General features: G+C 37.2%; 1 protein-coding gene across 1 annotated transcript in view; it reads left to right on the top strand.

The window, feature by feature from the left end:
- The window catches only part of DSG4 (desmoglein 4), a 38,259-nt gene extending 24,844 nt beyond the window's left edge, over window positions 1-13,415 (top strand). Inside the window, exons 11-15 of the mRNA XM_020992589.2 lie at window positions 2,101-2,412; window positions 4,074-4,213; window positions 4,423-4,486; window positions 6,443-6,660; window positions 11,427-13,415. Coding sequence (XP_020848248.2) covers window positions 2,101-2,412; window positions 4,074-4,213; window positions 4,423-4,486; window positions 6,443-6,660; window positions 11,427-12,191 — 1,499 coding nt within the window. The 3' untranslated portion in view covers window positions 12,192-13,415. The remainder of the gene's footprint in view (window positions 1-2,100; window positions 2,413-4,073; window positions 4,214-4,422; window positions 4,487-6,442; window positions 6,661-11,426) is intronic.
- Window positions 13,416-14,340: the final 925 nt, after the last annotated feature.

Raw genomic sequence — 14,340 nt, 5'->3', positions numbered from 1 at the left:
CAGCAGAGATTACATCACAGCATGGTAGAGTTAGAAGGTATCTTAGCAATCATTTTGATTGAATCCCTTGTTTATCAGATAAGGAAACTCTAAGATGAAATTATTTATCCAAGGTCATACAGTTAAAGACAAATCTAGGACTAGGAAAGTCAAGTGTCCTGAATTCTAAACCAGACTCTCTTTTTACTATGCCACACTGCTTCCCATAAGATTTCTACCAGATCTCAAAAGCTTTTATTCTTTTAAAAGTATGTTTGAAAAGCCATAGTTTGACCCATTACATAGCAAAGTCCATGAATGTAAAATTATTTTATAACACATGTATCTGGTACTTTGGATTAATGACTAAGTTTTCATTAGTTTAGTATACATTTGCTTTTCTTAAAATTCCCCCTGATTTGATATTTAACCCCAATCCAGAAGCTCTGGGTTCAAATCCTTCCTCTAATCAATGAGTATAAGGGGAAAAAAACTACATCTATAATCACTAATCCAAATCAATAATAATTAGAATGATTTTCAGATCGGTAAAGGTGTTAAGAAAATGATTATCACAAATATTGTAATTGGAACTGTTTTCCTTAATTGTGTACTTGTTACAAGAGCTTTGTATTTTTCTTTTCTTCCTTTCACAGAGGGGAGATCAAGGAAGGAGAAAATAAATGTGTCTTTAAAAGAAAAAGCCTAAGCAAAAAATGGTCTAAATCAATAATAAGTTAATTGCAAAATAAATCAACTCTGAGATTCTACTTCTCCCCCACACAAGGGAAAAAATGAAAAGAAAAAAATTGAAAAAAATAGGAAGGGTTATGGGAAACACACATCAGTTTCCTGTTGAATCTGTGAAGATCCTCCCAAATCACAAAATCTTGACTCAATGATTCCACTAGAGGGCATATACCTTTCAAGACAGGAAAGGAACCCAAGTGTACAAACATATTGATAGCAGCTCCTTTTGGTATGTCAAAGACCTAGAAAGTAAGATGTGACATACTACAATAAGTAAGGCAAGAAGTGAACAAATTGTGGCATGTGGATGTTTAGAAACAGTAACATGGCATAAAACCCATGCAATGCCAGTGAAACCTGGAATGTTTGGGTGGGCTAATGCAGACTATAGGGAGTATTTTCTAACAATACAGCATAGTGACGACCAACAACTTAGCAAGATGTCCCACCTCTTATTATTGTAATTGTTCACCGGTGTATGAGAGACTTAGCAAGACTTGTATACCCTGCCTCCTTACCAAGAGGTGATGGACAAAAGATGTAGAATAAAAAGCCCATTTTGAGAAATGGACAGTGTGGCAATTTGTGTTCCTTGACTATGTGCTTTCATCACAAATGTTTTGTTGGTTCTTTTTTTTCAGTTTTAGGTAGGAGAGGATGGCAGTGAGAGGGGTACTAGCAATAGGATTGTCCTCTCTTCACCATCCACACCCCAAAATAATAAGGAAAGGAATTGATGTAATAATACATAAAATAGAACAGAAGGACTGCCAGAAGGAATGAGAAAGCTTTAAAAATATTATTTTGAATTCATTATTACTCAAGAAGAAATTCAAGCTAACCACATTTGTTTCATGTATAATTCTCTTCTTCTATTTTATGGTGTATATAAGATGTTCATTTTATTTCATGTTTGTGATTTTCAAAATTTTAAAAAAATCAAATATAAAAAATATCCTTCCTCTACCACTTACCTATGTAACTTTGAGCAAATCAATCAAACTCTCTGGATCTCAATTTCATTATCTACTAAATAAGTAGGCTAGACTAGGTGACCTTAAAGGTCCCTTCCAGCTCAAAATCTATGATCCTATGACCCAGTATTTTAAGCAAATGTTGCTAGATAAGTAAAGGAGAGCTATGTAGCTTGAGAAAACAAATAGTCATTGGAATGGGTCTAGATTAAAATGTAGTAATTTTGAATAAAGGATAAAAAAAACCTTTTACTCCTGGACAATGTAGCTATAAACTTGCTATAAGAAACAAAAGCTAGAACAGCTAGACATCTTGTAGACATCCCTTCTAACTCAAAATTATATTATTCTGTTAAGGAAAACTAACCTCCCCATTTCTTTTCTTCATTTGTAAAAGCTACCTCGGCAATACTCACAGCTATGCAACAGTTATCACCTGGACTTTATCAAGTTCCCATCTTAGTGAAAGACACCTATGACAGAACTTGTGAATTGCCACAAATTATACCATTAGAAGCTTGTGAATGTGATGAAAACCACATGTGCTCTTACTACAGCACAACTGGCATCTACGCTGGGGGCTCCAGCATCACCATAGTTACTGCTAACAATTATGGGACTGTGGCTGGTGACAGAATTGGAGGCGGCAATGTGGGACTTGGACCAGCTGGAATTGGTCTCATTGTCCTAGGTCTCTTACTACTGCTATGTAAGTATTGAGTTAAGCCCTTGTCAGTGGATTTTCTAAAACCAAAATATGACCACTGGATTATCTTCTCATGTTCATCTGACGATCTTTAAAATAACATGTTTGTTTATTCATTTATTTATGTAAACTGTATGGGTATGTAGAGAGACAAATGCATATAGACAAATGTATGTCCATGTGTCCATATATACATGTCCATATTTGTGTAATATCATTGTGATTAAAAAAAAAAAGTCTTAGCAAATAGCCAGTTATGAGTACTAGGGCCTGAAGACCAAGAGACAGGTCAGTTTAGAGACATCTGAGACCCAGAGTCTGAGTGGTTGGTGAATTAGAGGAGTATTGAAGCGGGTAAATAGATGACAATCTGGACAGGCAGATGGCAGTATTAGGGTGCTCTAAGACTGACCAGCATAAAGGCTGTCCTGACTGATAAAAGAGAGTCATGATGGTTGGGTAGTAAGCAGATAGAGGAGTGAGGGAGGCCTGGCAGCAGGTAGTTGGGATCTGACTACTGGGATCAAAAGTCATAGCATTTAGAGTTGAAATTCTGTGAGAGATTTTTTTTTTTTTGCCGAAAATTAGCACTGGACTGAAAGGTAGCAGTGAATTCTAGTCCTAACCTTTCTACTTTTTCATTGTGAGATGTTGGGCAGTTTACCTAATCTCTTTCAGCCCAGCACCTGGCCTGCAAAATGAGGGCACTGGACAGAATAATCTCCGGCATTTAGCTGTGGACGCTGCATGATCCTAATTCTCTGAAACTGCCACCAGAGGGTGGCATCATCACATATATTTGACTATATCTAAGGAGAAGAATATAAGTTAAATGATTACTTTAAACAATACTGAATTCCGATTATTATGGATGGGAAACAACTTTTTAACTGAACTTTTGGCCAGCTCCCTTTCTTAGTGAAAAGTATTGTAAGCAATAGTCTCCAGGTCTACTAGAATAGCCAAGCTTAACTAGTAAAAGGCTCTAAACATGAGGTTCATATGTTTGTTTGTTTTCAGAAAACAGCTCTATGACTATTATGGGGTTCTGACACCATTTTAATTGTGAGCAGTAAAATGATTTCTCATAGCAAGAATCAGGCTGCCACTAAAAATTTTTAGTGCTGTTCCCAGAAGCTTGGTAGGCCAGGACTTAAAGAGAAAATATGAAGGTCCTCAAGAATATTGCAAAATTTTACGGAGTGTTGCTTATTTTTGTTAAGTCGTTTTTTACTCACGTCTGACTCCTTGTAACCCCATTTGGGGTTTTCATGGCAAAGATGTTAGAGTTGTCATTTCCTTCTCCAGCTCATTTTACAGATGGGGAAATTGAGGCAAACAGGGTTAAGTGACTTGCCCAGGTCCCAATAGAACTTAAGATCTCTGAAAGCAGAGATTGTTTCATTATTTGTTTGTGGCCTCAGTATCTGATACCTAAGACATAGTAGATACTTAAGGGATGTTTGTTGATTGAGTGATCTAGCCCTTGAAGTTTTAAAGTTCTATCCATGACTCTGTATGCATACATATATAGGAGAAGAGGGAATTACTATTTTACATCTTTACCTCCCTCAGTTTGTTTGTTTGTTTGTTTTTTAATGTAATGCTTGACTCTGGAATTTATACATCTTTTGTTAACTATCTATCATCCCTTTCTTGGTCAGTAATGCCACTCCTGCTGCTCATATGCTGCTGCAAACGAAAGGCACCAGCAGGCCTGGGAACTAGATTTGCCCCTGTGCCTGAGGGGGGTGAAGGAGTGATGCAGTCATGGGGGATAGAAGGCGCCCATCCTGAGGACAGAGTGAGTTTCAATCTACTTTCCTTCATATATGAAGCATGGTATGTACGTAGAAATGGAGAATTGAGACATCTGGGGTCCCTCGGCTGTTTTTCAACTCCCAAAAAATAAATGAAGAAGAAAAAACAATAAGGCAACATTAGAGAAGGAGAAGTTGGATCACAGTATTTATTTTTTAACTAATATTTTGGGGATGTTTTTGTTTTTTTCAGGATGTCTCCAATATTTGTGTACCTATAACAGCCTCCAACACACAGGATCGCATAGAATCTTCTGGTCAGTAGATATTAAGCTTTGTTGCTGCTTTTGAAGTGTAAAAGACTTAATCATGGATTATACAATCATAGCTCTAGAACAGGAAGGGGACCTCAGAGGCCATTTAGTCCAAACTCATCATTTTATAGATAAAGAAGCTGAGGCCTAGAAAATTTAAGTGACTTTCCCAAAATCACACAGATCACAAGTGGAAGAACCAGGATTTGAACCATGAGATTATAAGCTCCTTGAGGGTAGGTATGGCCTTTTGCTTCTTTTTGTATACCCAGGTTTACTATGCTAACACAGTACCTGGCACATAATAGAGACTTAATAAATTTGCATTGATTGACTGATTAAACCAAGGAGATAGATCTAAGATATGTGTGCTTTGGTTCCATTCAGAGGGACATATGTTCTACCATATCAGGAAATCCCTACAATCATGCCTGTTACAGAAGCAACCTGAAAAATTGAGTTGGCCTGGCTAAACTCATAAGGAAGCTTCTATTTGTCATAGAATACCAATCATAGGCTATAATCATGAGAACTATCCTAAGTTCTCAATCAATGAACATTTATTGAGGGCTTTGCATGTATCAGGCCCTGTGCTAAGCACTAGAGATACAAAGAAAGGTAAAAAATAGTCCCTGTCCTCAAGGAGCTCACATTCTAATTAGTAACTTCCCAAAAATGTACATACAAGGTGGAAACATACAAGGTGGAAGTGAAATATAATGTCTGAGAAAAAGGTACTCCTGAGTACCTTAGGGTATTATTTTTACAATAGCAAAGGGAGAAGAAATGGGAGCATCATCTAATAAAGAATTTACAAGTTTTTCTTGTCCATGTGGACCTTTCATGCCAGTCACATGCATGCCCAAGACTCTTTAGAAAAACCACTCAGGCTAGTGGAGAGTATTATGGAAGATGAAAATGATTTTCCACAGCTATAAAACAAGCACATTTGTCTTGCACAATCCTCCAAATTGGGGAGCTAGTCCAAAACTGCTCTCTTTAGAAGTCTAAGAACAGCTCTCTCAAGAGAAAGGTTGTAACTTTGAGGTTGCCCGTGGAAGGCAGGCTACTCACCCCACCACTAGGTAAAGAGGATCTATGGAAGGTTCTAGAAACCATCCAAAGACCCACTTGCTCTGGTCAACATCCATATAGATATTTTTAAAAACCCTCTTAAGTAGGCAGTGCAACTTGATGAGCCCACAAGGAGAAGTAGCAACTTCACCCTAGAAGCACCATTGTCCCAACTCTCACTCACTACCTGCCTTACTTACCCTCTTTAGACTGGGAGAGAATCTAAGGGCCTAAGAGGAGGAAGACAGAAGTCTGAATTACCTGGATACTCTCATATGAACTAGAAACACATTTGGTTTCTACGTCCAGAGATCCCAGAGAAAACTTGGGATATTAGAAGTGTAAGATCATAAATTGGGAGCTGGAAGAGATACTGGAGGTCACTGAAGCCAACCCTCTCATTTTCTAGATGAGAAAACTGAATCTCAGGTTAAGTGATTCGATCCAGGTCATACAGTAAGTAGCAGGGCTGGTAATTCAACTCAGATAATAGGATCACAGATATAGAATAAAAAGAGACCTCAAAGTCATCATCATTATCATCATTGTAGCTAACATTTATATATCACCTATGTGCCAGGTACTATGCTAAGTAAGTACTTTACAAATATTATCTCATTTGATCCCTCCAACAACCTTGTTAAGGTAGTTGTTATCGTTATTCTCATTTTTACAGATGTGGAAACTGAGGCAAAAAGAGGTTAAGTGATTTGTCTAGGGTCACACAGCTTGCTGAAGCCATTTCCCCTAGCTTTTACCTGCCTGTTCAATTTTTTCATACAACAGAACTTTCTCAGTCAACAGGAAAAGGATCATGCATGTACTTAGATGATGAAGCCCTAAAACAATTTCAAGTCATATAACATGAAAACACACTCTTTCCAGAGATCTACACCAACACCTATGCAGGTGGAGGCACTGTGGAAGGAGGTGCTTCTGGGGTGTCTGGCGTTGAGCTGAATACAGGAGTCGGAGCAGCACTAAGTCTTGGGGCTGGGGGACTTGCCGGGGCAGTGAGAAGACGGGGCTCGGCCATAGGAACACTGAGGGAATACGCAGAAACAGGCGTGAATATGGCTTTCTTGGACAGCTACTTCTCTGAGGTAAGCCCTTCACAGACACAAGAATGAGGGTTCATAAATGGTGATATGTTCTGTTTGGTCTGGAGTCTTTTTCATGTGACTCTGGTAACCACAATGCACAATATAAAGCACCTCGCTATAGCACATCAGAGCTTGGGTTATACTGAGGTTTTAAATCGCATCCTCTACTGTGAGAGTTTAATGAAATTGTCACTATAATAAAAAACTGTTTAGAAGTATTTTCCATCCCTGCTACTACTAATATTACTATAATCAATCAAGATAGTCAGTCAACCTAGCATTTGGGCAGACTGTGTGCCAACACTGTCCTAAATGCTGAAGATGCAAAGAAAGTTTAAAAAAAATCCAGCTCTTAAGGAGCTCACAATCTATACATGTAATATATAGTGTATATACATATATACACACATATATACACACTACATTGCACAACTTATGTATATGTGTATATATGTGTGTGTATATACACATACGTATACGTAGTCTATATGTGTGCGTATATATATACACATACATATATATATATGTATGTATATATATATGTGTGTGTATATACACATACATATACGTAGTCTATATGTGTGTGTATATATATACACACACATATATATACATACATATATATATACATATATACACATATATATACATATATATACATATATATGTATGTATATATGTGTGTGTGTATATACACATACATATACGTAGTCTATATGTGTGTGTATATATATACACATACATATATACATACATATATATACATATATACACATATATATACATATATATATATACATATATATATATACATACATATATATATAAAATAGGGAGCATACATATAGCACTTTAAGGTTTGGAAGGCACTTTATAAATGTCATCTCATTTTATTCTCACAATAATCCTGGGAGGCAGATGCCATAATTATCCCCATTTTACAGATGACAAAACTGAAGTTAAGTTACTTACTTGCCCAGGGTCACACAGTCAGTAAGTGTCTAAGATTGAGTCCTGATGTCAGGCCCAGTACTTTATCCCCTGCCCCCTGGATTCCTTTATAAATCCAACGCTCTTATTTATAAGGTTGCATTTATTTCTTCTATTCAACTGATGCCAGGAATAGTCAGGAAACTCTAAATATCATTCCATTTAATTCTCTTTTTAGTTTTTCCTCCTTTTGACTCCAATAGCTATAAGATTCCTCTTCCTCCCCATCCATCCCAGTTTGGAGTCTTCTCCTTCTTTCCCCATATCACTTCCCGGTGTAGAGAAACCTGAAGGACCCTGACCAAGGCTGAGATACCAACCCGGGGGAGGAGAAAGTTACACAGGATGGAAAGTGATAGTTTGTAGCAGAACTCGAGAAGCTGGTGCCATAATCAAGAACAGGCTTGAATCTTCAATTAAAACAGGGCTGAGTGGGAAAAAAGAAAGACAACAAAGATGGGGCTGGGGGGGGGGGAAGAAAAAATCAGAAGGACACAATGACATATATTAGGAGGAAGAAAATCATATGAGGGCCTGTGGGAATCTCATTGTGAATTTGGGCCTACAAAGTGCAGCATTTATCTCAGTATCCAGCACAATCAACCAGTACCTTCCAGGAAGGGAAGGGAAAAAGAAAGAATGAGAATGATGAAACAAGGCTCAGGAGATTCCACCAAAAAAAAAAAAAAGTTGTTTGCCCTGGGGCAATATGCCTTAGCTTCACCTTCTCAGTCTATAAAAAGGGGTTAAATATCAGTCCCAGGCCCACCTCATCTATTTTGTAAGTATAAACAAGATAATAAGCATATGCACTGCCTGGAGCTCTTGAGACAAAAACTCCACATAAATTCAAAGTATCATCATCCTTATTATTTCCCCAAGGCAGGTAGTTTAACCAGCTACTTATGCCTGGACAGAACTTGTGATGTTTTTTTGATTTGGTTTGGTTGGGTTTTTTGCAATATTACTTTTAGCCTTTCATTCACTGAACCTGAAAATTATTTCTTTGACCATGGTTTGGCCAAGTGAACTTCTGGGAAATCCCAGGGATTTACAAAGAATCAATTCAACAAACTCACACTTAATATGTTGTATGGAAATGCTTCAGGAAGTGATTCTCTTTCCAGCTAGACTGTCTTGGCCTTGAGCAAGTGTCCAGTAGAATAGGGAGATGAGCTCAATCTCAATCAATAAAATAAACACAAAGGGTATTTAATGGGAACTTGGTAGCTCTCAGAATCTGGGGGTGGGGTGGGGAGAGAAGGGGTTGAATTTCTGATTCAATGCAATCATGCAAATCCATAAGAAAATTACTTAATTGAGGCAATAACTGTCAATAATAACCCTAAAGATACAAATACATAAGGAATTCTGCCAAGATCACAGAACTCATTTATAATAATTAATATGCTGCTATGTAGGGAAGGAGAGGTGGAGAGAGAGAAAGAAACAGAGACAAATAGCTAGAGAGGTAGAGAGAAAGATAGGTATATCTAGAGAGATAACAAAAAGAAATAAAGACAGAGATAGCAAGTTATAGATAGAAGGACCAAAAGAAAACAGTACGTATGTGGCCAAGCCTCTGCTGGGCCCACCAGGAAAGAAAGTCTTCAAGACAAAGTTCTGTGAGCATCCCATTCCTAGTCCTGGCACACCTTCAAATCTAATCAGGTCACTTGTTTTCTCTTTTCTGAGTCCTTGTAGCAAGCTCCCCAATTCCCCCAAAGGAGGGAGATAAAATCATAACTGTATTTTGAGATCTATACTAAATTTGACAGTCAGTTTTGGGGTGCCTTCTCTTTTTAAGGTATAAGTCTATTTTGAATTAAGAAGGCCCTGCCCTGTTAACAGGAAGTTGCAACCTTAATCCAATTACATAATAAGTTGCTGCCATCTTTTATAAGACCTATTGTTCTGGTTAAAACTAGGGTATGGGTAAGTATACTTACTGGAGTGAAGTGATCATTTTAACATTAGGAGCTTCTGAATATATGTCCAAAAGAAATCAAACCAGACTAAAAGCTGGCTGATTCCAAATTCAGATTTTCCATCACTAATGGCAAACCATCTCCTAGGGGAAAATCTCTTTTTACTCAGTTTCTCTTTTTAAAGTAGAGATCTAGAGGTAAAGTTAGATAGTGCATAGTTTGAGAAGTGTCAAGAAATGTCAATTTAGAGGAAATACACAGAATCACAGAATTAGATGCAACCTTAGAGAATGTGGAATCCCATCTTCTCATTTTACAGATACAGAAAGTAAAGCCCAGAGATTTTAAAGTGTTTTAGAACAATTCAAATGCCTAGATGTTAGCAGAGCAAAGTCTAGAATACAATCCCCAGAATTCTAATCTAATATTCTTTCTCTGTCATGGTGCTGCTTTCAAAAGAAAAGATTAAATTTCTGTGATTTTAGTAAAGAAGAACCCCAGCCAATCATTAAATTAGCCTAATATCATATCATTAAACAGCAAATAATTCATATTGAGTTTCTTTTAATTAGCCCGACCTGTTTAATTAGCAGCTCATTTCAGCTCAGATTCCAATTTGCCTCAGTGTTTTATTATTCATGGGAATGGATGAAAGGAAATGGAGGAATTAATATGGCCTATACTATTTATGACCATGAATACTCTTGCAGACACTGACTGATAACATCCACTAAACCCAGCAATTAGAGGTGGAGTTAGCTGCCAGCACTGTTGAGTATTCATCAGGGAATGCCATCACTGAGCAGTAGTTTGACAGTATAATTGAAATTATATTTAGCACAAAATCCTCAGTGGTGTGTTGAAAGTTGTCCCTAAGGTTTATTCTTTGTTCATGAGTGTTTTTCAAAATGAAGAAAATCAAAGACCCCCTTTTCTTATGTTCCAAAACATTATTGTTGAATCAAGCAGAGATGGTGCTGCTTAGATAATCTGTGACACCCACTGTCTTCTCTGAAAACCTCATCTCCAAATGTTCAATCAACTTCTTATAGGAAAAATTTTAAGTTAGGCAAGTTGTCTTCAGCATCCTTCCACCTCCTCATACAGTCCTCCTCTTCATCTTCCTAGAAATTCATGCCCTCTAGGCAGCTACTTTGTACTCTAAGATAAGGAACCATGTTCTCTCAGCTACCTGTCACTATGAAAAAGCTCATTACCACACCATTCCAGGGATATTCTCATTTTAATCTTGGGGCAGACAAACCCTGAGAAACCTAAGGAATTTCTCTCTAATCTTAGACTTTAGACAGCCTTTCTGACTCACCTAAATAATGTCATGGAAGTGACCACCAATCTCCTACTAATAATTTCATTCCTATACATAGTGATTAAAGTCCAGGCATTTTGTAGTTAAATTTTCTTGGCAAGATTACATTGACTCTGTTTCATTCTTTCATTGGAGAAAAGGTCAAATATTTCAAGCTTCTCAGAAAGCATGTTGATCACATTGTTTCAGATATACAAGGGGACAAATCCCAAAGGTCAGATTTAGCCTCTAAGTAGAATATGGAAATGATCGTTATTTCCCAAACATTAGTATTCACAAAATGTTCATACAAATGTAATGCACCTGTGATACCCACCCCTCTTACAAAAAGATCTTAGCTATTTCTCAGTCCATCATTCCACAGGCCAAATAAATAAATAAATAAATAGATAGATAGATAGATAGACAGATAGATAGACAAATAAATAAATAAATAAATCACAGAAGCATCAATGTTTATATTGTTTGATAGTTTAAGAAGTGAAAACAGTTCTAATTCCCCACCTTTGTTCTACCTTTAGAAAGCCTATGTTTATGCAGATGAAGATGAATGTCAGCCTGCAAATGACTGCCTTCTTATTTATGACCATGAAGGAATGGGGTCTCCTGTGGGTTCCATTGGCTGCTGCAGCTGGATTGTAGATGACCTGGATGATAGCTACTTGGAAACTTTGGATCCAAAGTTTAGGACTCTAGCTGAAATCTGCCTAGACACAGAAATTGAACCATTTCCATCTCCTCACCAGGCCTGGATACCAATCACTACTGATCTTCCCCTACTTGGACCAAATTACATTGTTAATGAATCTTCAGCGATGTCTCTCACAGAGGCTGGATTCCAGGCAGAAATGGCAATGCCTGATCCCATGATTCATGGTGACATCATAGTGACAGAGTCATATAGTACTTCTGACCAGTGTGTACAACCGACTACCATTATTTTTGAACCTCAGTTAGTTCCCAATGTCCTGGTTACAGAAACAGTGATGGCACCTGCCTATGCTGTGCAAGGAAACATTTGTGTTCCTACTGAGTTAGCCAACACACATAACGTGATCTACACTGAAACAGTAGTGCCAAGTCCAGGTATGACTGCCATGAGTAACAGCAGTATGACCAGTGGTGGCATGGGTACTGGGATGAGTGGCAGTGGAATGGTAGGCCCTGATATTCAAGTGACCCAAATTGTAAGTCCAGATGTTCATGTCTGCCAAACCATGGGCTCCCCAATGACATCCCGACGTAGGGTAACACAGCACAGTACTGTACAGTACTTCCAACAGTGAGGTCCTTACTGACAATGTTCTCAGTAATGTTAATGACATATTCATAATCATCAAAATTAACTGATACAAAATCTAATTTTGTACTTTTTTTCACTTAGCACTGAATACTCTAAATTCATTCTCCTTCTACTGATGGGGAGTTTGGCCAAATATTTTGAGTGAAGATTTCTTCTTTGTGATTTTTAATGGAGCACCAAAAGTGTGTTAAAGATACTGTATGTTCTTTAGCACAAGGCCTAGAAACTTACTCATAAAACAGAGAGTCACTAAGGCCTGCAAGTCTTCCAAAGAAGTTACAGATATCCTCTGTCCTGATGCTTGAATTTTGCAGCAAGCAATTAGCCTATTCTATATTCACCTGCCATATTACTATACCTCTAAAAAGGAAATTGCACTAAAGAAGTTCTTTAGAATGGATCTGAATATTGAACAGTCTTATTTGGTTTATGAAAACTGTACATTTCAAGAGAGCAGGAGAGAAGAGTGAATCTCCTCCTTAAAGAGATCATTCAAGACTAGACTTACCCTTCAAGGATCTTCTCAACTGCTGAAGTAGGTAGGATAAGCTTAATATAATCTGGGAAAAGGAATTTCATTGCTGAATGTATCAATGGTAAAGGTTCATTGCATGGAATAACATATGGAAACCATTCAACATGGATGAATTTTAATTGTACCTTATAATTTCATACCATTACCTATAAATTAATCTAAGATAGCAAAAGCAACTGAAGGACTGAAAGAGTCAAAATAATGCATTTATAAGTACGAAGTAGAATAAGTTCTTGGAGAAATATTTCTTCCTTCCCCACAGGACTTTTTTCTCCCCACATTAATAAATTATATTAGCTCACAACACAAATGAGATGAAATTAGGCCCACGTCATTGGCCCTGAACATTAGCTTGAGTAAAATCTTTCCTCAAATATCTCCTTTAGACACCAAAACTGAGGTAATATGGATAAACTCATAAAAATCCCTTTTGTTCTATTATTAACTAATGCTTCTATTCCTAACCTTGTCATTCATGTTGAATGAACAAAATGGAGAGCCTGCACTGCACAGCCAGCCAGCTTCTGTCTGTGTAAAGACAACTGGGGAGGGGGGAAGGAGGAAGAAGGGCTTAAACAGGTTAGTTTTATTTTAATTCTGTAAAATATGTAAACTATACAGTAGTAACTAGTATACACAGCAAGACTAAGTTGTAAATATAATAAAATTATTTCCAAGGCCTTGTTTCTTTTTTGATTGCAGCAACCAAGAGATTTTCACATTTCCGCTCCTTCTTTAATGACAAAAGAATCATTAGATCCTTAGAGATCATTTAACCCAACACTTTCATCTTAAAAATGAGAAGCACAGAAAATTTAGTAATAGCTTCTTTGACTATCATTTGTCCATCATTATCTCTCTTGTAGGCTGTCATAGTAAGAGTAGGGAGACCTGTTGGATTCCTGACTCTGCCAATTTGCAGTTTTATGACCTTGGGAAAGTCAATTAGCCTCAGTTTCCTTGTATGCAAAACAGTAATAGTAGTACTTATGCTTTCTGCACAGTATAAGCACAGTACAACACTTTGTAATCTATAAAGTACCATATAAAACAAAATTACTATTAATGATAATAATAATAAAGATATTATTAACTCCATTTTATGGATGAGGAAACTGATATAAAGAAAATAAATGACTTGTCCAAGGTCACAATGCTAGGGAGTAACAAAGGAGACTGGAAAACAGACCTTATAACTATATATTCAATGCTTTTTGTACTTTTCCTCTTTTGTCATGTTACCTCCCATAAGTTAATTGACAACACAACTACTTAGCCACAATGTTTACCCTTGATAGAGAGTCCAGTTCACTGCTTTTCCACTATACTCTCTTCATTAAGGGTTAAAAGAATTGCATTTGAATACTACTTGCAGCCTGATATTACCTCCCACGTAATCTGAAGAGGCAGTTAGTAATTCTTCAGAAAGGTGGGTTTATGAGATCTGTGTACAGACTAGCTAAGTCTCACATCACCCAAAAATTCTTTGTAATTACTGATCATTTCCTAAATCATCTGTGCTGTCTGATGTTCTCTACCCATTCCATACTTACAGTTTTTTACCACCATGGCTCATGGCATATTTCTCTATCCTGCA

The sequence above is a fragment of the Phascolarctos cinereus genome, unplaced genomic scaffold, assembly GCF_003287225.1.
Source record: "Phascolarctos cinereus isolate Bilbo 61053 unplaced genomic scaffold, phaCin_HiC Scaffold_4;HRSCAF=312, whole genome shotgun sequence".
NCBI lineage: Eukaryota > Metazoa > Chordata > Mammalia > Diprotodontia > Phascolarctidae > Phascolarctos > Phascolarctos cinereus.
This window is presented reverse-complemented; position numbering and strand designations above follow the sequence as displayed.